General features: G+C 41.2%; 1 protein-coding gene across 1 annotated transcript in view; it reads left to right on the top strand.

The window, feature by feature from the left end:
• The window catches only part of MTUS2 (microtubule associated scaffold protein 2), a 201,456-nt gene that overhangs the window by 16,475 nt on the left and 158,943 nt on the right, over positions 1 to 26,038 (top strand). Inside the window, exon 3 of the mRNA XM_072854822.1 lies at positions 2,765 to 2,971. Coding sequence (XP_072710923.1) covers positions 2,765 to 2,971 — 207 coding nt within the window. The remainder of the gene's footprint in view (positions 1 to 2,764; positions 2,972 to 26,038) is intronic.

Genomic DNA, 26,038 nt, shown 5'->3' with positions numbered 1-26,038 from the left:
CTAAAACCTATTTCAGATTTCACAGAGAAGTCACACAAAAGTTGCTTATACTTGTGTGTGAAGATGTGATTCGTGCAGTGGGGATGCATAAGAAGTCTAGCTCAGACTTTTCTTAAGGCTCCCCAGGCACATCTGGTTTGTGTCAATCAGTCACTACCTCAAAATGTTTTCATGTTTCTAGATGGGAACAGCTTGAAGTGTCATAGAAAATTGCTTGTGTGCCATACAGACAACAATACTTAATTCTATAATTAGCTTCAGGCAGTGAGACAGCTGGAAAGATTTTTTGCCAATTTTTTAAGCTTATTTTGGCAGATTTTTATTAAAATGAAAGCTTCTCATTAAAATAACTTTTGTTTTGAACTCCCGGACCTTGTTTGCAGGAGTGCTTCTATACTTCTAAGAAACAGAAATAAAGAAAGAACTTCCATCGTAAAACTTGATGATATTTAGGACAGAAAATGCGTATAATAGGCTGATGTCTCATGTATTTTAATGAGAAAGAAGACACAAAATGACTTAGCTTTAAGGACTTGAATGCATCCCTAATGAGGATAATGTCCTGCCCCAGGTCCTCGTGGTACAGAAGAGCTGGATTACAAAGAAGAGGAGTGAAAAATAATTTAAGGATGATGTGGAGTTCAAGATACAAAATATTGTTAGTTCAGGGGGAATTTGAATTGAAGTCATAAACTGAAACATGCATGCAAGTGTGAGAAAAAACACTGAATCCTGTGCCCAGGTCTGGGAGAATGATTTTGAAGAAAAGGTAGAGGTGGCTGGGCAATTTGTCACCAAAAACCTTCTGGTTTTAAGGAAATTCTTCTTCAATGACAGCTGCTTGGTGTGACGCGGACTGCAAGCACTTTGTTGCACGGCGGTGCAGAGAACGAACAGCCTGGGGACTCAGTGTGGGCATCCCTGGGTTGAGCTGGGGAGGAGTCCCAGGTGAACCTCACCGTCCCAGGGCAAGCACATTTCAAATGCTTTTTAAATAAAACCATTTCTAACCACTTTCCCCAGCATGTCCTTCTCTGGGCTGGTAAAGGTGCTGCAGTCAGACATCCATCTCCTTGTGTCTTAATAAAGGCCTCAACCTGTGAAAAGTGGGTACAAAAAATGCATTTTTAAGAGTCTATAGTATATAAATTATTTCGTTCATTGAGCAAGGAGCATTTTTTGATGTCTTTTTTAGGAATGTGTTTTATAGGATAACAAAACTCTTTTTAGCTTGGTGTTACATATAATTCTATTTCAAAAGAAAAGGCTTAGTTTTGTTAAACAAAGCTTAGTATTATTATTGTGACGATGTACACAATTATCTTTCAAAATCCCCATAACATTTTTCTGCTCAAAGGAGTTAGTCTTGTTTTCTATAAAGTCTCCTCAAAGTGTAATGCTTCATTAAAATTAATAAAGCTGTGACCTACATAGTTTACAAAAGAATTAAATACTGTAATAATATGAAGACCATATTCTTACTCTGCAGTTAATTTCTATTTTTCCTTTATATTATGAATGTTCACTTCTTCCTTTGAAGTATGTGTCAGGCTAATGCACAAATAGTGTCCACTGAAAAAGAATGGAAAAAGGGTGACATTGTGGCCTTTTCTGGCAGAATATATTGATAGTTTTGATGCTGCCTTGTCTCCTAACCCACTGGTCCTGATGACTGATTAAACACTCTAGCATCAGCTTTTGGAAAACGTTGTTAATTTTTTTTTTTAGTGTATATTTTTGCTGCTCAGGATTCCACAATGAACAGTAATCTGACATTATCAAACCTACAAAGAAAAGCTCTGTCCAAATTTTATGTACACCTGACATCCAGATCCACTTGGTATCCAGACCTTCCAATCAAAAGCAAACTCTAATCTTTGGTCCTTGAAGACAATCCTGCCATGTTCATGGACTTTCGGTCCATGGACCTTTGGTCCACAAAGACAATTTGGAGCATTTATGGACCTATGTTCTGGATTTGCCTAGAAAAGTTCACCTAAGCAAGAGCAGCAGAATACGGGTTAGGACACAAGCTAGAGACAGATGACCAGTTAGTAGGCGGACATGGTAGCTGAACTACTGTTGTTGCCTAACTTCATCTGTTATAAACCCACTATTGGCAGTTGTCTGAGACTTGGTTGATGTCATTCACATAGGCTGATATAGTGAGAAGAAGTCCATCAGTGGAAATGGCTGGTGGTATGTTAAAAAAGTACAACTTTACAGGTCACATCCTTGTTTCCAGGCTTGGTGCAAGAAAAGGGCATTTCCTTTTAGCAAAATTTGAAAGAAAGACTTCAAAGAAGTGTTTTCTTTGATGGAATATAAAGAAGTCTTGTGTCCTTGAAGGGGATTGTTGGCGTTTTACAATAGTTTCCAAAATTGGAGGCTATGCATAGCGTGTTTGTGTATGAGTTTCTTTTAATTGGCACATAACAAATGTAAAATTAGAAAGTGCATAAAAGAAGAAAACATTAAAAAAAATCTTAGCAAGCTTGAACTACGTTACTTTGCTGGAAGTTTGAGTTATGCCTCATGGGTCCTTGCTGCATTTCATGTTTTAAAAATTATTGCGACCTGTAATTGTTCCACAGAACTTCTTTTTAGTGGAGCAAAGAGTAAGACATCACTGCAGTTTGAGCAGCTGTTAAAACTCATATTCAGTCTTTATACTGACTTTATGTAGCTGGGTGGTACAGGTAATGGTCAGTATGTCCCAGTTTAGTTTATTTAATAAAAATTTCTTTCTTTTTCCTTCTTTCAGTTGATCTTAAGAAAGGCTCATGTCCAAGTGCTGCAAAATCAAATCTCCCCAAGCCCTGCCAGTCTGGACTTCGCCCTCCAGGTTATTCACGGTTGCCAGCAGCTAAGCTGGCCGCATTTGGTTTTGTCAGGAGCTCAAGTGTATCCTCCGTCTCTAGCAACCAGTCAAACGACAGTGCTCAGAGTGATCAAAGCAGGACAACCAACCGTAAGTCCAAAAAGTGTCCTTCTTTCTGGAGGGATATTAAATAGATGTATTCCAGATGTATTCCAAACTCCAGACTGGAGTTTGTGTCTGATTTAGGACAAATGTAATCTGTGCAGCACTCACTAATCTCTTCTGTGCCACTGAGTTGTAGGTTTGGTATCTTGATTTCCCAGTGTAATTTTTAAAAATATTATTCATAATAGATGAATAGGTGCTGAATGTACTTTGCATATAGAAGGGGCTGGTTTCCCTGCTGCAGAGAAAATCACATTAAGAGTGAACCTGAGGCATTTTAATATTTTGTTTTTACTTAGAATATCCCTTCTTGCAAGCTGAAGTCAGTAAATAATCACAGTAAACTGTGTTTGGTAAGTACATTGCAGCCATGCAGAACAGTTTAGGACAAAGATTATCTAAAATGAGCAACATAGTCTTTCTCATCTGCTTTTCTTCTGCCTCTTAATATGCAGTGTAATAAACTTAGTTTAGAAAATTAATCAAATAATGCCAGTGATATGAAAGGGATCAGAACTGATATCGTAGCTGTTGTCTCATCTACCAGACTTGGAAGGATCCTGTTGCTGAAATGTCATTTCAAATCCTATTTTCTGTAAAGACTGTTAATTTTATTAAGTACAAAATAATACCCACTGGATTGTGCAGTCCTTGGGAAGTGTGCGCATGCCCTGGGCTCAGAGCGGAAAGGGGGATGGAGGGATTTTCATGCCCATTTTTCTTTGAAGACTGGATTGAGCCTGAACTGTGTCAATATCAAAGCAAGTAGTATCAGCCCGGGAGGGGTGCAGATGGGGGGGACCAGGTGATATGAAGCGCCAGAGGAGACAAGATGCTGCAGGCTCCTAAATCTTTCAGTGTTTGTATTAATTTGAAGTGAATTAAAATAAATAAAATGAAAATAGTTAAAAATCCTAAGGATTTTCTCTTTCCCCTTTTATATGGGGTAATTGAAATGCCAAAGACTATTGTGTCCAGGGACTTCTAACTTTTCCAATGTCCCCAAACATACGCTTGTATCTTGTTTTACTGTTGGACTGATTGCTCATTTCTGTTTATTTCCTAATAAACTTTACTTTGAGGGTAGTCAGCCTCTTTTGCTTTGTGCTTTTACCTGTGTTTACACCTTTGGAAAGCTTTTCTTTTTATCTGGTGTTGTAATCTTTTTGTCTTTGGTTACATAAAGCCTTTGTTAGGGACAGAATTACCTGATTTCTGATTAGATCTAAGCTACATCTCTGCAAGAAATGTTGTTGTCTAGCAATTTCAGGTGTGAATCTGAAAAAAATAACATCTGTAGGTACAGCACTATCCTTGAACACAGTTCATACAATTGAGAATTCTCTAAAAGGAAAATACTCCAAACCATGGAATTTGAATCAATTGATTTCCATTCAAAAAACTGTGGAAGAAGCATTAGTAATCTCGGACCCAGAAAGTTACATCTGACTCCTCATTCGTCTAAAAAGAAGTTGATTTAATTTATATATTATGGTGTATTTTTATATTGTATTTGTACATTAAGCCCATAAAAACTGAAACCATATTCCAATCACCAGAAGGACGTGGAAGTATTTGGCGCATACATTTTGTTCCAGATGACTTGGTTGAAGATGGTAACCCTCTCTAATGTTGGGATTAGGATGTTGTGACCAACTTGTGCATGTTGCAAGAATGTTTCTGATGGATATGAAAATTAGCTGGGGGAAGTGTTCTGCTTGTACAAATTCGTGTAGAGATGAGCTCAGCCTGTCACCTGATGAAAAATAGGACCTATCACTTCTGCTCCTGCTGAAAAATAGGACCTATCACTTCTGCTCTTGCTGACAAGTCAGATAGATAGCTGATCTAAGCAGTTGTCTAGTTTCCCTCCACCTCCATGGGAGAGCAAGAGAATGAGCACCGCCTGAGGGTCATCTCTCTGACATGGTTCCTATGACAAGCACAGCTGTCCAGCCCAGAAATCTCTTATTTGTCTTTAATTCCACCCCGGACTGGGGTGAGAGAAGGAGAAGGTGTGTTGCCAAGCGGGTGAGGGCACGCCCTGTGTTTAGGGTGTCAGCCCTCGGGTAAGTCATGACACAAGAAGACACCTAACATCACCTGCTTTCTTTGGATTAAAGGCAACACAACTCCCCTTTATCACTCCTGATAGGGCAGATAGGTAGGAAGAAAAAATTGTTTCCTTACTGTTGAATTATTAAATTTCATAGAAATATTATCAGTGTGAAACTGTATCATCTTTTTCTATTTATAGTCTATGTGCCAGCAAGAGTTAAATTAGTTGCCCAACACCCAGGGAGCACAAATTAGTTGCTTTCCATTCTACCGTAGTTTATTTAACACAGATCAGCAGTGCACTTCAACGTGCACAGAAAGTAACCCCAAGAGTGGATGTAAGGGAGAAGTATTGGCTCAGGGATCTTAGCATGACATATTATTTCTTCCCTTCACTGTCTGCTGGAAAAATGGTTTTATTTAAATTAAATAAATAGCTGATTCTGTAGTTACTACCTGAGATCATGTTTTTAACTAAATCATGCTTCCTAGAGGGCAGGGTAAAGTTTTACTGTTAATTTCCTAGCTCGGTAGGGTAGAAAATGCAAAATGATCTAGCTTTAGAAATCTTCAAACATATATGATAACAGAGTTTCCTATTTAAGCAGCATCTCTGCATGTCAGGGAGACAGAAGTAATTGAAAACATCTTACAACTGTGCATATGTTATAAATAGAGGGGCTGCTACTGTTGTAAATGGAGGGGCTCACCTCAAGGTCTTGTATCTGCCGTAAAAAAAATCATGATGTGTTGTAAGTTGCTAAAAAGCAGATGACTATGGCTGGGTGAGAGGAAAACACAGGGGTTTTTTAGGGGCAGAGTGTTCTAGGGGAAACATTGATTCTTGAAGGGGTCCTAGTGAGATCCTGTTCTTGCTTTTCTCTCCCCTGCCAGATGTCTCATGGTGCTAGCTCTTCCCAAACCCCTGATGACTATATTTCTTTTCAGAAATCCCAACTAGTGTCTCATTTTGGCATACTAATACTGATTAAATACTGTCTAGAGAGTAAAACCCCGCTCTATACGTTTAGAGTAAGGAGATGTGTTGTTTATGCTGCAGGGAAGTTTGTTAATGGAGCTGTGATGCGGCAGCTTTGTTCTTCACCAGATTTCTCCCCTTCCCGTGACCCCTCTGAAAGCAGTAAGCCTGGATGTGCACGGAGCCTGTGCTACGCTCCTCGGCTGACTTTCTGGCAATAGCTCGCATATTCTGATTGACTCAAATGGATTTGCAGCAGTGGGACTGTGCTCTTTTCCCGTGGTAGGGACAGGACATGCTGTGCAGCACTTGCCTGCTTGTCTTCTGGTCTTTTCTGGAGTCCCATCCCTGGAGTGTGGGTATAAGCCAGGCTGCTGTTTGCTGATAACACGCCAACTGCAACAGCCGTGCCATCAGCTGCTAATGAGGATCACTCATAATGGGACTCTGCTCCTATGGGGTCCTGCCCAATTGTGTGCTGAGGCTGGAGGGACAGCTCTGGCATCCAAACCTCTCAGCATCTCGCCAGCTTCTGTGCCAGGGAACTGACCTGCAAGCCAGGGTCACTAGTCTGTTTTGGCCATTTAAAATCCACTTTTTGGTGCTTATGTGTAACTGTAACTTGCGGTTTGCACACAGGGGAGCCAGGGTCTGTGAAGCTCATTCACGATGACGGTGGCATGTGAGGCAGCTTCTCACGTTGCTGAAGGAGCTGGGGTGCAATGACAGAAGCCAAAGACCACTCCATTTTGAAGCTGGGTCCTAGGATGGATCAGGGGAGCTCACCACGGCTCACCACTGGCTCTCCTGCCGTGTTCAAAATGAAATGGTTAAAATGGTTCAGGGTGAGCTCTTTGTTCGATACGGCGAACAAGGGCAGTTGTGTTTGAATAAAACAACTCAGAGAAGCGGAAGCAGTGAGAGCTTGCTGTACCAATGGAGAGGGTCCATCCTTTGTTGCTATTAATGTTCCTCTCCGCTCAGTGCGGAGTGTGCAGCTCTCCCTGCCACTTTCACACCTCGCATCCCATGGCTTCCCACATCAGCTCTATACCACGGTGCAGCAAGGCCCATGTGAGGTCTTCTGCTGGGGCAAAGCCACATGGCCTGACAGCTGTGGGACAGCTGGGAAGCCCCAGGCTGAGGCTCAGCTCCAGGTCCTGCTATCAGCCCTCCCCAGATTTGTTCCGTGCCACAGATAGGTTTTTCCAGTAATATTTTTGTTCAAGATTACCTGAAAAGTTCAAGTTTGCCCTCAGCTCTGGCCTACTACTTTTGAGGTTTAAAAATGCATAATATTCGAAACCATTATTCTTTATTTAGACAGAGGGGGGTTTTGTATGTCAAAAAACTTGTTGAGTTTGTTTACAGTCTAAATTGGCTAGAATTGAAAAATTCAGATACTTCAGTCTAAAGAGGAGCGTGAGTGTTCCCTGCTAAATATGAGAAAAGGTGAATGACTAGCAAATTCATGTTAAGGTTGAAACCAGTATGATTTGGAGTGGAGTGAAACAATTGTGTAAACATAAAGAAAAAACTTGTAAATAGTTAACTTATAACAAAATACCTAACTTTGCATATTTTCCCTTGGAATTTTAAATACACTATATTGAAACTTCTTCTGTGTCTGCCCCAATAAAATTTGCCTAAAAGAGGTTTGCGTCATACACCAAAGGACCACAGTTGTGGGATCTGCTTCCTAATATTATCTTGTGAGTCTGCAGTGCAGTAACACGATGCCCAGGCTGTAGCTTCTGTTTTACTAGTTTAAGGGGTGTAGAGTTCTCTCATTGCTTGTATCTACTTGTATTTCTGGTGACTGGCTGAATAACCTGTTCACAAAATTAGTTTTCTGTACTTCATCAGAATAGACGCTAATGTGCTGTAAGCACCGCATGGGAAACACTTCATTAAGTACTGTAAACCAGTTTGATATGTGGAGCATTGGAAGAAAGATGGATTGTTTAGAATGAGTTGAGATATGATAACTGCTATGAGTTTAGGAAATGGAAGAATGTAGGTATAATATTAGGAAATACTTCTAGTCATAAGGTCTACTAGTCTGTTGAATAATCTTCCAACTCAAGTGATGAAATCCCTGTTGCTTAAGATTCTTAAAATAGAATAATAGCACAGTGTTAGAGGCAATTCTTCTCCAGCAAGGTGCTAGACTAAAAGACATAATGCTATTCAATATCTACCCACAGCTCTGAGTGCTGAAGCAATTTCTTTTCAGACCGAGCAAGAAAATGGTGATGAGTATTTCAAAACTTGCATTAGTATCTCCTGACTGCTATTGTTTTGTTTAAAATTATAGAAATATGAAACTGCATGTTTTGTAAACTTCCACGATCCCTTCTTCAACGTATAGATTTGTGCTGGCTTTTGACCTTGCGTTGCTTGGCCTTTATAAATGTTTAATTTTCATTCTAATAAGCAAAGATATAAAAGTGCCAGATTCAGGTGGGTAGAGAAATGGGGAATTAAAGTGAGCACAGAAGCCTTGAATAGATAGCTAATTGCCTCCAAAAAAGGTAGAACATTCAAAACTGTGATGTGGAGGACAGATATACCAATTGTTCTTAAATACCTAAGTATGTAAGTACAAAGATTTTCCTATATGAAAATACATTCCAATCATATTTCTGTGACTGATTTTCTGTTCATTTTTCTACATGAGAAATTCAATTTTTTTTCCTTCTGATCTTGTTCTGATATTAATATTTTGATGGAAGAATCATGTTATGCCATCGCTTCACTCTGAATAGGACTAAAATAGAACAGTATCGCATTAGGATTTTCAGCTTTGTGGGGCAAAGCATCTGGAAAAGTGCAGTAAGTCAGCCAGGAAGAGCAAGGGCTGAAAAGACATTTTAGCTGCCTTCCAGACTCTCAGCATTTGCTTTTCATACTCTAGTTGTTACAGCTGGGAAAAAAAACCCAACCCTTCAAAGAATGACTTGGAGGTGTAGGCACAATGGTTTCTCTTTGTTTGCAGGGATTGAAACAACAGCGAAGTTGTCCATTAATTTCATTGGGTTTTAAATACAGTGCTTGTTATAGTATTTTAAATGTGATAATATTTTAATAGCTTAGATAATGTTTTTACTGTCTACACTGTTACATCTTCTTCTGCCCATCAGAGCACACGGAAGAGGGAAGCAGTACCACCCTGGGAGGGTCTGTACCACTCCCTGCAATGAATAAGTAGAGGCAGGAAGATCAAGCTGGTTTAGAAATGCAGAACTACTTTTATATGAAGATGCCAGCCTGAAACATTTGGAGGGGTTGCAGATTTACTGAGCTGAAGTTTGTCAAAACTGAAAAAATCCATGAAACACTCAATTCTGCAAAGTCCGCTTTTTATGAGCAAAGAACAGTTGAAAGAGTTTTGCCAAGCTCTTGTGCCAGCTCAACTTCAACAGAGTGCTTAATCATCATGTTTGTTATTGTTGTAAAATGCCATATAAAATCTGCATTTTTAGGTGTAAGAAGGCTGATCTGGGAGATTCTGTGTCTGTGTGCTAAAATTGTCCCAGCTCAGACCTGGCAGCTCTAGTTCCAGTTTTTGGCACTTATTTCTGTCTGGCTTTTAAAAAGTGACTTAAATTATCCACCTCACTTTTCCCGTCCATATAATGGGGTGGGAGAGTACAAATATTTGTGCAGGTATTGGGTAATGAGGCGAAAAGGAAGAAATGGATAGTGACAAATCCTCTTTCCTGGCCCATTTCCACACCGGATTATTTGACTGATTACGGGCGCCTAATTTAGTTACTGTGACTCTTAGTGTTTAATCTGCAGAGGGTAGAAAGCAGTTCAAACCACTGGCACACCAGGCTGCCAGACACCAGTTTCGCTGGAGAAGGTAGTGCATCGCCCCATGAGTAGGTTATTCCTGTCACAGGCACCCAAACTGTCTCTCTCCTTTGACTCTGTGGGGAGATGTTATTCAATGATCAGTCTTGTGAATGTAGCTACTGTGGCAGCCTGCTTAGGTACCCCTATACTGGGCTGTTTCATCAGCCCCTTCTTCATTTTAAAAATGTCCTGTGGCTATTTTTGTTCTGCCCTGGTCAATAGGAGATCATGACTACTTTTTTTATTGCAGTATAATGGACTTCACTCATTTCATAGAGGGATAAAAAGAAATCAGCAAAGCCATTTCTAAAATAACTATTTTTTCAGTCTTTAAATCACATTTTCTAAAGCATCTAGTCTTCCCAGAGCCTTCCGATAGGGATGTGAGGGGGACAGGAGGCTGGTCCCCTCTGCAGCCTGGATTAGAAGAGAGCTGCTGCTGGAGTGCGACTTTCAAAGTCTGGGGAAAAGCCACGGTCAGTCCGGAGCCTGTAATGGGGACAGGTACAGCACACGTCTTTCTGGGGATGCACAGCACTCAGAACAGTAGCGCTTAAAATGTCCTTTTGAAAATATGAAGGCAAGCAGCAGCTGGAACATATCTGTCACAACCAAATTGAAACCCCTCTGAAGACCAGAAAACTCACTATAAATTGCCTCCTTTTCATACTCTAATCTTCCTATTCTATCTGATGAGGGCGGAAATACTCGTTTAGAAGTGAACCCTGTGGGCATTCATCGGAATGGATTAATCTCTTAATTTAGCCCAAAGAAAAATTAAGAAATAAAGCTTTGAAGAAGTGAGAGCTCTTCCCTTTCTCCTTTTCTTTTTTTTTTTCTTTTTAAAAATTTGTTTCTTTCTTTTTTTTTCCTTCTTTCCCCCCCCCCCCTCCATTCTGGACTAATCTGCCTTCTAATGGAGTCACAGTTAAAATCTTCACAGTCTCCCACTAATGAAGTAGGACCTTGCAGGACTTTTGAGAAACTTTCCTCTTCAGCCTGTCCCTCTCATGCATTATCACTACAGTATATAAATCAATATTTAGAAAGGGTTAATTCTGGATGTCTAACGATGGGGCTTATCACTGGAGACAGCTCTCACCTGGGTATTTCATTGACATCATCCACAGTTTTTGTGCTCTCTGAAATTCAAGCTTGTGGAAATCTAGATGCATTCAGATCCATAAAGTTCCATCTCCAAAAAGCACTGCATACTGCATCTGGTTCAGTTCTGCATTTTGTATTGTCCGTGAGGTCGGAGCGGGTGAGCACAGTGAGGAACTCTGGCTTTAAAATCCATGAGTCAAACAGGTGCCCAATAGAACCAATTACTGTCAGTGACAAAAATCATTACAAACTCTATGATAATAGGCTTTTTTCCAAAGATGGCTTTTTTCCTAAGATGGCTTTTTTCCCAAAAATAAGCATTAATTTAAAGGTACAAGAAGTTTGACATGGTAGTTATGAGCCAATTTTGAGTCACAGTGAGACAAAGAAATACCTATGTCACAGTTTTGAATTATGGAAATTTTGAAAGGATTTTTAAAATTATATTTTCCCTTGTGTAATTTCTGCTTAGGGTCAATGAGGCTATTAGCTTGTTTTCCTAAACAAGAAGCAAATAACCTTGAGGTTCAGTGTTTCTTTCATCTCTTTCAAGAAGGATCAAATTAAAAAAGTAAGTCTAAGATGATCTCATTGCAATCATATTATTAATAGCTGTTGTCAAAGGTGAAATGTTATGAATTTGTTATGCACACAGTTCAATCCACTGTGTGCCTTACTAGCAATAAACAGGACCAAAGTTGTAAGTACTGTAAATATTACTGGCAAATCGCATTTAGACCAAAAGGTTTCAGAAAACAGAGCTGGCCTCTTTACAGTACCTGAAAAATCAATTAACAAAATGTTATGCCCTTGCAAAATGAAGTGTGGATAATGAACACAAATAAATGGAGATTTGAAAAAAGCCTGTGTACTTGTCCCTTTTGGGGAGGGAGAGTGACTGATTCGTTTAGGAGAACCGTGGTGGATTATTGCAGGTATGTATTAACAGTGGAGCAAAGGAAGACAAACTTCAAAGAAGTTTCTAATCTTTGATCCCATTATGAATCCTGCAGAAGACTTGTGAATTCTAATTTAGTAGTGAGAGAAGTGTTACAGCCAAAAGAGCATGGTGCTATTTATAGAGGAAAAACTTTTCCCATCTAGAGGTTGGGCTGGAATCTCACCCATGACTTTTTTTCCGTCACACTAATCTAGTCCAAACAGGTTAAAATTGAGGTCATTTATGTAAATCTTCCAGGTGCTCTTGAGAATATCTGCAATAAAAAGAAGAAACAGCATCTTTTGCAGCTTTCAGTATGTGAGTTGTGATCCGAGAACTTAAAAATTGCAGCTTAAACAGCCTTTCCTTCCGACTTGCTGCTTGACAGTCTCTAGAGGCCTGGGCAAGATTACATGAGGCTGTAAACAGCTCAGAATGTTGTGGTTCTTTTTCTTGTGACAGGTGCGAGACCACAGGCTTTCAATTTGGGATTTCCAAAGTTAATTTAAATGCTAGAAGAAAGCTGACTGAGCTCTGAAATAAGTAAAACCAGCACTGGCAGAGAAAAGAAAAAACTGAGATCCTCCAACCAAGAACATTAAGCTGAATAAAATGGAAACAATTGCGCAGTATTTTCCTCCCGGGTGGAAGTTATCACAAACTGTAGGCTATTGACACGCTAGACATCAGCAATACCACCATCAGCAGCTAGCAAACATTCAATTGCTTGGACACGAGCCTGAGAAATGGTAACATGCCTCCCATGCGGCAGCTTTAAGGGTACACCTGTGGTGGTGGTGTGGTTGGAGGAGAAAACTGCTGCTGTTCCGGTTGAACTGTGATTTACAAACAAGCCCTGACTCTCTGTTCCTTGTGGCAAGGAGTCAATTAAGCTGGACTACACGGTGGAATTTATGCTGTTCCCAACTTCATGGACTGTTGATACGGTTTCACACACTTTAAGTTACCATCGCTATGCCCAGAGATGGCTACACAGTCAGAAATACTGATACAGAAATATGAGCATTTAGGATGAGAGAATAAAGTGCTCTGATTCACAGATGTGAACTGGACCTTGCCAGAATAGCCGGTAGCATTCCCATACAAACCTTGACGTCTGATCGTGTGTTGGTGAGGTCCGTCTCAGAACGGGGCACATCTCTTGCTGTGTGCGGATTCAGCAAGCGGTCATAAGGCTACTGTGTTATTTTAGCACACACTGTTTGAATTGGGCTATTAGGCGCTCCATGCTGTGTGTTTCTGTGTAAAAAGGTAAATGTTGCTGTCCAGAAGCAGAAGCTGGTTGATGCCAGCAGCAACCACCAGCAGCAGTAATTCTGCACAGTGGACCTTGGTGACACAAAATGAGCCCAGATCAGTTAGTTCTTGCATGCCATGAACCTTTTTCCAGCTGAACATGAAATCGGTCTTCTCTTTTTGTTTTCTTTTTTAAATCAACCTTCTCAAAGAAGATAAATTCCATGATATTCCTTAACTAAACTACCACAAAGAAAGAAAATAGCTTCTAATTGGCAAAGAAGAATTGGGATACACCCACCACTAAAAGTAGAGAAGGAATACAGTAAACGAAGGAATGAGTTTCCTACCACTACTTTGCATCTCAAAAATAGTGTACATTTCAGGTGCCGTGATAGCTTAATATTTATATTTAGTCAGTGGTTAACTTCCTTTCTATCACACATTAAATTATACTGTTTTCCTGCCAGCCATTCCTGGAAAGGTATGTACAACCTCCAGAGAAAACTAAGCAAAACTGAGTGAGGAATGATATGTTTTGAATAAAATGGCATGTCGTGATCACAACATCTTATGACCAAACCTGGGAAAGCCTGGTATTCTCTTCTCCTGCTGCTAAACTTGTGGATTAGGGCGGGCCACAGCTCAGTCTATGCCCTGAAGTCTGTGGTATGACTCTCTTGGGTTAGATGAAAGAATTAAAAATGCATCACTTTTAACCAGTGTTTTTCTCCTAAATATATATATATATATATATATATATATATATAATTTATTTGGCACTTTTTATAAACTCTTCTGCTCAGTTCTTACTGCACAGCATGAGATGATCTAGGAATTAATATTACTTTTGTAATCTGAGGAAAGGGGATTTCCCAATGAACATTATTACAATACTTTTATTTAAACTGAAGGCCTATTTTTAGATGCTTGCCTGTGTCCTGGGATAAAATGTTCCTTCTCTAACATGTTCTAATGTTGACTAAATGTATTATGTACTGCATCTAGGTATCTAAGGAATTTTAATTGTCTCAGAGGTATACAATAGCTTTTTAGAATTAGGATATTTATCACTTGTCACAGCTTGTAAATTTAGATACAGAACAGGCCTGTACACTGTCAAACTGTGTGGGAAAGTAAGAAGAATAAGAGGTAGCGTCATGGTCTCTGTATGCCTTCCAAACACATTAATAGTTAGTATGTTCTAAAAATGTCTAAGATGTAGTTTAGAAAAGCTTAAACCAGAAAGTAAGATGCATGAAAATGTAAAAGAAAAAAGCTGATGCTAAGAAACTCTCTTATGCGCACAAGTCAGTCCCACTCCTTTAGCAAAGTGATAGCTGCTCTAAGAAACATACTGAATTATGCATGGCTTACCAACAATCCTGCACTGGAGCTCAGTTGTGATGGTGGGAAGCTTTGCGGAATGTGTGTGCTCCTGAACTGTCATCTACTGGTTGTGCGAATCAAAAGTATCTGCAGATAAAAAATTCAGACTAATTGAACAAAGCCCCCAAGCAGCCTGCTAAGTGATATCAGCTTGCTATCGGTCACAGCTGGAAGATTAAACTATGGATCATCAGGCTGAAGAATTTGCAGCTAGGATTAATTTGGTATTCCCCACTTCAGGGCATGCCAGCTATCGTGCTAAAAAAACTAGTAAAACTAGTCTAAAACATCAAAGATTGGTACATTTTAAAACAGGCTGGCTTTTTCATGGAGCCCACAGTTTTGTAACCATGTCATTTTTGGTTTTTTTTTAAATTGGTTTGGATGGATGGCAAACCTTTCCCTAACTGGTGTCTCACCAGCTGTGGTAAGCTGGTTCCTGCCCTTAGCTGGGGGCTGTGGGAAGTGCTCCTCCACTGCTGCCGTTACACCGCCGCAGGGGTGAAGCAAAGCAGCAAGGTCATGCCCAGCCCTGGTGAGGGTGAGGGCAAAACGTCGCAGGTCCTTGGCCCATGGGAGGACAATTTTCTCTAGCAGCTTGACATGACGGAAGCCATGCAGTAATAGAGGGTAAATGCCTCTCGTTTGTATTTACACATTTCTGATTTGGGCAATAGAGAATTAATCACTATTGGTGGAAGTGCTGGTTTCCTAACTAATATTATTGTTCCCACAGGAGAAATATTTCTGTATCAGAAGAATGATTAGGCACTAGCTTCACTTCTTAATGCTTCTCATATCCTGATACCTGTTGCACAGAGCCTCTCCTTCATCCACTTTTTCTCTGTGATCATCAACAGCGATCCTCTGATCTCTGCAGTCATCCGTTTATTACTTCTCCCTTTCCCATATGGCCATATATTTGGAGTAATCATCCTCCTTGTTGTGGTGTAGCTTCAGTCGGTGACTAAGCACCACGCAGCAGCTCGCTCATCCTCCCCCCGCCCCTGGTGGGATGGGGGAGAGGCTCTGAAGACCACAAGTAAGAAAACTCGTGGGCTGAGATAAGAACAGTTTAATAATGGAAATAAATAAAATAGTAATAATAATAATAATAACAACAACAACAACATTGTAATGAAAAGGAAAATAACAATAGAGGGAGAGAGAGAGGAACAAAACCCAGGGAAAAACAAAAAAACCCCAAACAAGTGATGCAGCCGCTCACCACCCACTGACCAATGCCCAGCCCATCCCTGAGCAGCGATCGCTGCCCCCTGGCCAACTCCCCCCAGTTTCTATACTGAGCATGACACCATATGGTATGGAATAGCCCTTTGGCCAGGTTGGCTGTGCCCCCTCCCAGCTTCTTGTGCGCCTGGCAGAGCATGGGAAGCTGAAAAGACCTTGACCAGTGTAAGCACTGCTTAGCAACAACTAAAACATCAGTGTGTTATCAACATTATTCTCATGCTAAATCCAAAACACAGCACTATACCAGCTGCTAGGAAGAAAATTAACTCTATCCCAGCCGAAACCAGGACACTGCTAAAATACGCTATGTTCCCTATTTTAACAGTTTTAAAAATGTGGTCATTCAGTTAGTGTTTAATTCCAAAATGCCTGTTCACTGTCTCTGTTCTGCTGGTTTGTCTTACACCTTTAGGCAAGGGACTCCCTGTCTTATTGGTGCTGTCCGTCACTTGCATGGCACCATGCACGTTCCCGGTGATGCATGTGATTTGGAAGATTGGCACTAAATAAGAATTGTGATAACATTTGCCTCCACTACAGCAGGCACAAAGCTTCACCCTGCTCATTTGCAGTTTGTAATTAACTAATGAAATGTGTATGTAATTAGCTTTGATAATGCTTCCAGGAAACTACTGCATGCTGGCTTGAAACTTTACCAAATTGTAAAGGTATTTTAGAGGGAGATTTTTGGGGGAAGTAAGCTCCACTGGAGTTTTTAAATGTTTTCCACTAGGTGGATTGTAAAGATGTCAGGGCTTTCTCTATACTCAGCCTTCTGAACTTTTTGCAACTTCCATCTCCATTGCAAGGTCTTCCCACTGCTTGAGGAAATGCCCTGGTTCACCTTGGAGCTAGGCTAGGTGTGCTGGCATCGCACATTGGCAGCTAGAGCTGAAGGAACCGATTGCGGTGGATAACTTGCTCAATCAAATTAGCCCCGCGGTCTCTGAGCGTGCATAAATTCTGCCCGTGGCTAACAAGCTGTTGATGCCACCGATGTGCTTCCTCTGCCTGCGATGGTGGGGGGCGAGGAGCCGTGCTCGCCGGCTGCTGATACCGTCTGACGTTTTGCCTTGCGCAGCCGCAGCCGTCTGAACTTGGGGGTCCCGCTGCGAGCAGGAGAGCAGCTGTGAACCAAATGCTCTCAACTTTATTGATCCCTGTCCTTGGCTTGGTATTGGACCTGATAATATTAATACAAATGTGCCTTGAGAGTGACAGCTGAGATGTAGAAGCATAGTGCAGTAAAATAAACTGCTGAAAGCTAGGGTGGTATAGCACTTAGTGAGTTTTATGTCCCGCGGTATGTAGTGTATATTCCTGTGTATATTCCAAGTGAAATGTTATTTACAACATTATGGTTACACTTAGAATAAATTTATTTAGATTCAAATTCCCTTTAGCATTAGCTTGCAGACCTGAAGATAAATAAGCCACAATTGACATTGGACTTTTGTTGCTCAGCAATCTGAATTCTGCTTAGCAGATTTCAAATTATCCAAGTCTGGCAACATAATAGCAAAGATATGGTAAAAAAATCACCTTATATAAATTACTGTTCATCTGGTAAGGGCTGGGGGGCTTTAGGTTTTACACTTTCCTTCTGTCTTTGCAGTATTGTGCTGGAGATTAAGCAATTTTTCTGGTAGTGATTCAAAGGAAATGTATAAGAGGGTATAAAAAGTTTCAGAGCAATCCGCAGGCACTGAGAGATGGGAAGGCATGGCTTAGCTGGGGGTGGCCCTGGCACCCGCCCTGCATCAGGAGTCCTAAGCTGTTCATGAGCCGCAGTGGTTTGCAGCATGGAGTTTCAAGGCAAACTCTCCAAGACCTCAGAGCGATGCATAGGAATTAAACAGTAAAAGTACAGGGAGTAATTAAGGGCTTAAGGATTGTTTGCACTCATATTAACATGAATAATTTCTTTAATTGACTTTGTGGGGACTACTCAGTGCCATATACCTTAGAAAGAGAGGTGTCTAGCAGACTGTGCTGCAGCACCAGCTGGGGATCCATGTCATTCAGGGGACTTGGGAGCAAGGTGTTTCCACTGTGATTGCAAGTGGGCACTCCAGCAATAGCAGGTAATAAACAACCTACATTTGCAAATATCTCACTTCTGTTAAAAAAAACCCTACAATAGATTAGTAGCCACTTGAAGGGTAACTTTTTTTACAGCTGCATAAAGAACTCCGGTTATCTGAAATATGGAGAGCTTCTCTGCACAGTGGTGTTAGCGCCAGCTCCACTGATTCTGTGGAAATTGCCCTGCATTTTATTGCTGGCTGAAGTGATGGAGTGTGGTGATAGATTTCATCCTTGCTGTGTCGCATGATATGGCTAGACACAGAAACCTTTATTTTCAGGGGACAAACCTATTCAGTCAATTTATTGGCTCTAAGCGTAGGTTACTATATTGGTATTTCTAAAGAAGTTTCTGTTGAAAGGTGTTGGTGAATATTGTGCACATCAATTGGTTTTCTTTCAGAAAACTGTTGGGTGGCAGACACGTGTTGCTATCACTGCCTTGTGGAAAGCAGAAGTGAGGAATGTGTGAATGTGCCACATTTCTCACATGAGCCATCTCGGAGCATATCGTAAGAATGTTTATGTGGGACATTTGGAGACCATGTGCCTCTAGCCCTCTGGACCTGCTCTGTTCCAGGATAGTCAGTCTGAGAGACCCAGAGATGAGCTTCCTGGGAGCACAACAGGGAAAATGACCACCAGCTGTCGGAACGATGCACTGGAAGAGATGGTTTCCCTAAACCATGTCGGGAGGGAGCATGATAATGCTTCAGGACCGTGTAGGAAGTGTTTTGACACAAATGTCACATTTAGCCACTTGTGCTCATCTCCAGTGGAACAAAGCTCTGCTTCCTTGGGGAAAATTTTAGGAACATTTGTGCCTTTATGTGACACAACCATGTCCCCTCCAGACTTCCTGAGCTGAGGGAGAACTTGCATGGAAGTGCCTCAGCAGTGAAGTACATATAGTCCTTCATCTCTGTAAAGCTGGCTTTGGCATTTATCATATCAAAGTATTCAAATTTATGAAGCAGTTTCTTGGAGCTCAGATAATCCCATGGGTGACTTTTTTATAAAACCAGCAGCCAAGCTGCCTCCCTGTTAACACTGGGTAGGGAAAAGAGAGAACTGTGTCATGTGAACTGCGGGGAAATTAGAACAAGCTAATCAAAGAATAGTTAAGAGGGAAGTTAGACATTAAAGGTGCTTTCATATGGACCACAAAACATGGAACTAGAAACGTGGTCCGAATTTGTATTACACTCTGGTGCACAAGTAGAAGTTTATATAGCAGAATGCAGCCAGAAAGGACTGTATTTGATAACAGGTACTTTTTCAATTAAGAAATTATAATTAATATATGTAAGACATTTCACAAAGCTTTCTCAGGGAGATCAGAGACATAGGATCATTGAAAACAGGGCAGCACAGTGAGATGTCCCTGTCTTGAAGCGTGATCAGCTATACTTGCATGATTTGGGACAGGTTTTTCTCTACTGTTGTTTATAACATATTTAAAAGATGGAGCTTGCCTAGGAAGCTTATTCCTTTTTTACTTTTTCAAAATAATTCATGATGTCTAACCTATATTTCTCTTGCAGGAGTTTATACCTGCTACTCTTGTTCTAACTGCAAAGGATGCCGAGAATTGTTTCTGCCCAATACACGTGCAGAGAATTGTTTCTGCCTAATACATATTTGAAGACTGTTGTCATGTCTCATCTCATTTCCCTTCTGTAGAAATGAATCAATCCAAGTGCTTCGATTTTTCCCAGGCCATTCTTTCAAAGACCTCTGACAATCTTCTATTGCTCATCTTTGTCCGAGTGCGGTTCCCAGACCTGGACTGTGATAGAGAGCTAATATAAACCCCACTTTGTAAAACTTTTCGTAATAGAAGTAAATCACCAATCTCCTACAAGGACAGGGAAATTAAACCCTTCAGAGCTGACATGACTTGCCCAAGGCTACCCATCAAGGAAACGGCAGAGCCAGGAAGAGGACCACAACTTGTGGTTCTGGAAGACCACAACTCCCTGGCCAGGCCCTGTGTTTCTGTGAAGAATGGTCTCCCTCAGCAAACACACTACATGCAAACCTTTCCTTAATGAAATGTACCATGTAGCATCATTAAAAAAATCTGACTGCCCCCAGGAAGCGATCCTTTTTCTTGCAAAGGGTGAGATGTAGTAATGCCTCTTGTACTTACGTGCTGGTTGCTCTTGGTATGGCTTTAACCCATCTGAACTCCTGCAGGCTCTGGTCTGTCGCAGGTTGATGACATGACACTTTTAAATGTGTGTTATCCCCTTCCCTGTCACCTTCAAAACTTTCCATAAATGGAGGTGAGCATCCAAGTTCTCTTTAAGCTGTATTCAGAGTAAATTGGTTTGTGCCTTTTAGTGATGGATTAGTGAAGAAAACCAGAGCATTTTAAAAAAGAAGAGCTGGCGTATTCTGCTTGCTCCAACCAAGCTCACTTTACCAACCCAATAAAGCAAAAATACAGGTAGCTCTAAAATGAGGTTGTAGGAGAAGTTGCCCAGCATGAGCTGCAATTGCAGCAAATATATTTCTCCTTAATTATTGTGCAGTACTGAGTACATTAAAATGTTCAGCCTTCTCCTTAGCTTTATGCTGTTTGCTGAAACACAGTCAGCTCAGCTACATTGAGTAAACACATACTTATCTATCTGGTTTAAAATATTCTAATCATTATTCAGCTGATCTATCCATTGTATCTTTGCAATTCCTCAGATGTGTTTACTTTTTTGTTGTTTTTTTGCAAGAGTACATTTATTCATTTTCTCCTTGGTCTATTAGAATAATTTATCTGTAATTTAAGACTCAGGAACTTTCTTACCAGTGGAAATCAGTGTGCTAATTTAATACCAGCAATTGCTTAACCTATCCAATACCAGAGGGACCCCAGTGCAAGAAAGGGCATACTAATATAGCTTTATGAACATGCAGCACTTGTACCAGCACACTGCTGATTAAAAAACACAGGAGGCATTTCTTCAAAGGATTGTGAATAAAGCCTTTGGTCCCATTTCCACACATGGATTTTTTTTTTCATTGTCCTAAATACATTTGTTAGACTACCTCATTTTGAACAGTAGCTGAAACTACATTAGGGAAAGATTTTGCATGTGTTTCATCCATCACTGAAAACAATTGAGATAGATATATATAGAGATTTATATATATTTAGATTTTTATATATAGAGAGAGAGATATATATTTGACCTGATAAATGTCTCAGCATTTAAAATACTTCTGAATCCTTAGGTAGTGCTACTTAATCTCTTAAACATCCACTTATAATGACTTAAGAATCCAGACACTGGAGGTCTAGTGACCCATTTGTGCTCTGCACTGCCATGTGCGGGAGTTGATTTGGATTTTATTAATCCAAATGAGTTTTGAACCCTGTAAACATACTCAGGACTTTGCAAGTGCTAATGAGCATTGCTTGTGACCTAAGCAGATGGCGTTCTCCAGCCAGAAGCTCTGCGGCAGGTGCATGGCCCCACGTTGCACACTGTGGCGGAGAGCTCTGCCCTTAAAAGATCTTCTAAACATATTGTAGTTACTGGGAAATGTGCATGCTGAAACTTTCCGTGATATCAGATACTGTGACAAAGAAACAGACTGGAGGTTGCCTGGAAGTTTTGAACTCAAACAATAGATTCTATAAATGTAAATCTTCTGTATACTACAGAAGAAAGCAAATGCTTTTCCTTCCTTCGCGGTACAATGGTGGTCTTAACATGATTTAAACTGCATTTCAGGATAGTTGCAGTCTCTGAATGCTTTATCATGTAACACTATCTAGGACCCCCTGGTATGACCCAGTAATACTCTTCTTACCTATGAATTATTTCTCTTCCGGGGGGGGGAAGAAATTATTATATATGAAATGATATAATGCCTAGCAATTATCTCTCCTGAAGCAATAGAGGTGTATTTACTGGTATGAATGCAACAATCTTAGTCATCATAAAAAACACTGTATTAAGCTGTTAAAAATTATCTGTTAGTGGCAAAAATATGTATATATTTATCAGCAGCTGTCAATATTTTAATGTCTTGCCTCTAAACTAGTTGTCTTTAGAGAGGGAATGTCATGTTAAATGTTCCTTCTCTACGTTTCAAATGGTACCTTTGGTAGTTGCAATGAAAGGCTGCAAAAAAAAGGTCTAACTTACTGTTTGGTTTTACCTATGATAGTCCAGCCATTTGGATTGATTAGTCATCAATTTAATTTCAAGCATCCTATCAGAGAATTTCTGAGAGGTGCACTGCACAGCAGCACTGCACACCTGTGGCAGCACTGGAGGGGGTCTTTGTCTGTCCCCCAAACCATTGCTGTTTGCTTAAAAAGCTGTTCCATTATTTCAACCACTACCTAGTTTACTTGCTTCATGCACACTTTGGGACCAGACATGTCACCCCTGTCCCTGGGTCCTCTTAGCACTGATGCCTTTATGCCAAGCAAGTGTCCCAAGCTGCTGCTGGGGGAGTTGAAAGAGGGAGCGTCACCCCAGGAGCAACCTTGGCAGTATTGTGATACTGGTTGTCTAAACAGCTGAAGGAGCACTGGCTTTACGAGGTGATAGGAATTTTGGGCTCACTTCATCAGCAGATGGAGGATGATCCTTTCTAGAAGCAGCATAACCAGTGACAGCTGCTAATTATCATATACTGAAGACTTTGCATGGTGAACAAGAATGATTTCTAGGGAAGAAAAATGCTCTTTTCCAGGTCCCCACTGCAGCTGGCCATGCTGGACTGGGTCATGGCACTGCAGGTACACCTTGGAAAGCCCACCATGATCTGTGTTTGCCTGTTGCAAGCTGCTGTAGGGTGCAGCTGTAATAAGGGTACACCTGCCCCAGATATTGTCCCACATACTGCCTCCTCTACAGACACATCCCATCATTCTCCTCCTATCCCACCACAGGTATGTCACGTGAGGTTCTCCTTTGACCACAGGCCAGTCCAGCAGTCCTCGCCATCATATAACACTCGCAACCCTCTGGAGCTGAAAGCCTTATCAGAGTGCACTGAGTCACCCTGCTTAGCACAAAAATCATGCATTGTCATCCAGTGTTAAATATATTTCTTTTGTCAAGAGCAAAGAAACATTTTTTCTTCTCATGTAAGTAGGCTTTGGCAGTGAATGAGCCCTTTAAGCTAGTTTGCAAATAACTGCACTGTAGGATGGAGAACTCTTACGGAGAAAAAAGTGGAGTGAAACTGTGAGCATATTTGCATACAAATAAACCATCACTTTTTCCTATGGTCTAACTCAGAAACCACAGGTAGAGCAGGGCACTCTTGATTAGGTGGAGCAGCACAGTTTGCTCATGGGTTTTTCTTCGCTCACAGGCAGTCATCCCCTCCACGCACCCTCTGAAGTTAGTCATAGTGTGGTCAGAATAAATACAAGTGCAGGCCCTCCCCTTGCAAGAGCCTTGGGCAGGTTGCTCCAGCACAAGGGACATTAAAAAAACTCCGTGTTACATCTTGGCCTCCAAACCAGCTGAAATATAAACAGGACCTCCGTAGCACCAAGCTGTGTCCTTAAAAGTACGGTAAACAAAACATGAACCTGTGGTGCCTTGGAGCTCTGCCTGTAAGTGCCAGGGACAGAATGCTGCACACGCACTCGATGAAGCATGATGTTGTCAGAGGCATTAAAATGATTGCTTTAGCCCATAAAATGCGGTTGGAAGGTTCAGCTCTCACAGCCACCTGCCCAGGTCTGTGTAAAGATTCTCTGAGAAGGCCTGGTTGGGAAGGGACTTGTTTGGATAGGGTTACCTTGACTGAGGGACAGTTTATTCACATCTGGGAATAAACATAACTTTTTCATTGTGTTACTTGAGATTTTGGAGGGGTTTTTTGGTCAAAAGAAAGATTCCTATCACAAATGAGATGCACTGTATTGAGCACACAGTGAAGGATAGTGCCTGGGTGGATGCACAAGGAAGGTGCTGGGGAGGGGGATTCAGTTGTGTGAAGGTAGGTTTCTGGTGCTGCCTTCAAGAGTCTAGGGGATCCCCCCAGCCTTGCATTGCCCATGCGATGTCTGCAGTGCCATGCAGATGTCTCGGATACGTTAAGATGGCTAAAAATGGCATTTGGACACCTGCGATTGCACTGATGAATCTCATCTCAGGAATTCAGGTATGCAGACTCTGGCACTTGCAGTGCTCCCTACGTGTGAGCTACAGGTGGCACTAGCTACATGAGAGCTGGCTCAGTATGGTCAGAGAAGCCTGCAGAGCTACGTGCCTCATCCTGAAGTAGCTGCCGATTTTAGGTCTCCCAGCCTCCCTCACCTCCCAGAGTGCTGGCAGTGTGGCAGTCTACAGGGCCATGTGCATCTGCCATGGGTCTACGCACACCAAACCCAAGGGAGCCATGTGAATCTGCCCCATTTCTGTCTTCCAGCTCTGTGATATGACAGGCAGGACTTACGGTTACCTCATGCCCAGGGTTTCATATCTGTTTTAAGCAATGATTGTGAAATCTTTGCGAGGATCATTTGAAATATGAAGTGCATCCAAAATAACTTGTGTGTCTGCTTCCTAGTGGGAGGGTGTGAAAGGCCTGATTTCCTGGCGGTGGTCTCTGGCTGGCTTGAAACAGAAAAAACTCATTTTTGTCCAGTAAGTTGTCTCTATAATTTGAGGGGTTTGATTCCTTTTTTCTTTTATCTTGTACAAAGAAAGCAAGTGACCAGTACAGGTATATTTACTGAACTGTTACTGTGTGTTGAGTCAGCTATGATCCATTCATACCTTAAATTCTGATGCCATCTCTTATCTTTAAAGATGAGCTACGGCCATTGGTTGCTTTTGATCTGGCTGCTTTCCACTCTGTCATTGTTAACTTTCTGTTTGTCATCATGGATGATGTGTAGTTCACTCTGAAATTTGTCCTCCATCTTTAGCTGGGTGTGCTTTAAGGCTGAAGCTTTTATTTTTTTGCTACATGTCACATCAGAGATGCATCTATTCTTGTTATGAAAACAGTCACTGTAATCAAGTGCAGATTAATGGAAAGATTATTTCTGTGAATATGAAGAGTTCCTGGAATACAGCATTTTCTATTTTAATATATTCAGAAACTGGATCACAATTCTGCCACCCCCAACTCTGCTATTTTTTGTCCTCTTTTTTTTCCCATGTGCAGATGATGATACTGGGCTGTCATCTCTCCCCAGACAGTTGCTTGTAGTAGCAGCATCCTGCACTTCTGTACCTGCACACAATGTATCCCGCTTAAACAATTCTTCATGAGTCATTTGTCCTTTAAAGCATATGTTTTTATTCTATCTGGGCATATGGTCTGCCTTACATGCTATTGATCCATTTGGAGCCTCTCTCAGTGCCTTCCTAGATGTTTCTACCTCGTTAGAGTCATTACTGTCTTGATCTTTTGTCAGAATGGAATCCAAAAGATTTTTTTTCAATTCTAACTATGCTGCATCATTCCCAATTATTTTTGAATCAGAGGTATTCCAGCCTCTTTTACGTTTTCAGTCATATTTTGAAGAGTGAGTGTGGATCTTGTTGGTTCTCGGGAGAGTTTTTATGAATTTGTGCCCAAAGTGATGCCATACAAGCTCTTGGGTCTTCCGACACAGTGTGAATAAAATCCTGAGAGTATGTTGTTGGTGACTGGCCTGAAGAGCAGCTGGAGGACGTCCTCTCAGCCCTTCCTGCTGCAGTGAAGGGTTCCTACATGTTTTCTTCTACTGCTTCCTCCCCTAGAAGATGAGCAGCAAAAAATGTCCAAGTCCTCACACGTCCTGGGCATGGATTCGGTGGGAAAATATGCACAGGACCATGATTTGTTGCTGAGCTTAACAACATGCTCTGGTGGGCTAGAGGGACATGCTTGGCTAGAGCAGGTGCTTGCTGGGGAGATGTTTTTGCCTATCTCACAACGTACCCCCTGTGCACAGGCTGCAAGTGAAGTGTGGGAACCATGCTGAGGTAGCACATGGATGGCTTTGGAAGGGTTTGAGGCCACATCCTCAAAGACTGAGTGTCTCTGCGGGTTCAAAGGAAGCAAGAAGCTCCATCAGTACCATCAGTCCCTTCTTCTCCTTTTCCTCTGTCTGGCTCTGTAAAAGATGTTTAAATCTGGTCCGTCACTTCTG

Source organism: Ciconia boyciana, chromosome 1 (genome assembly GCF_034638445.1).
Source record: "Ciconia boyciana chromosome 1, ASM3463844v1, whole genome shotgun sequence".
NCBI classification, from domain to species: Eukaryota; Metazoa; Chordata; class Aves; order Ciconiiformes; family Ciconiidae; genus Ciconia; species Ciconia boyciana.
The sequence above is the reverse complement of the archived record's forward strand: the minus strand, read 5'-3'. Positions and strand labels throughout refer to the sequence as shown.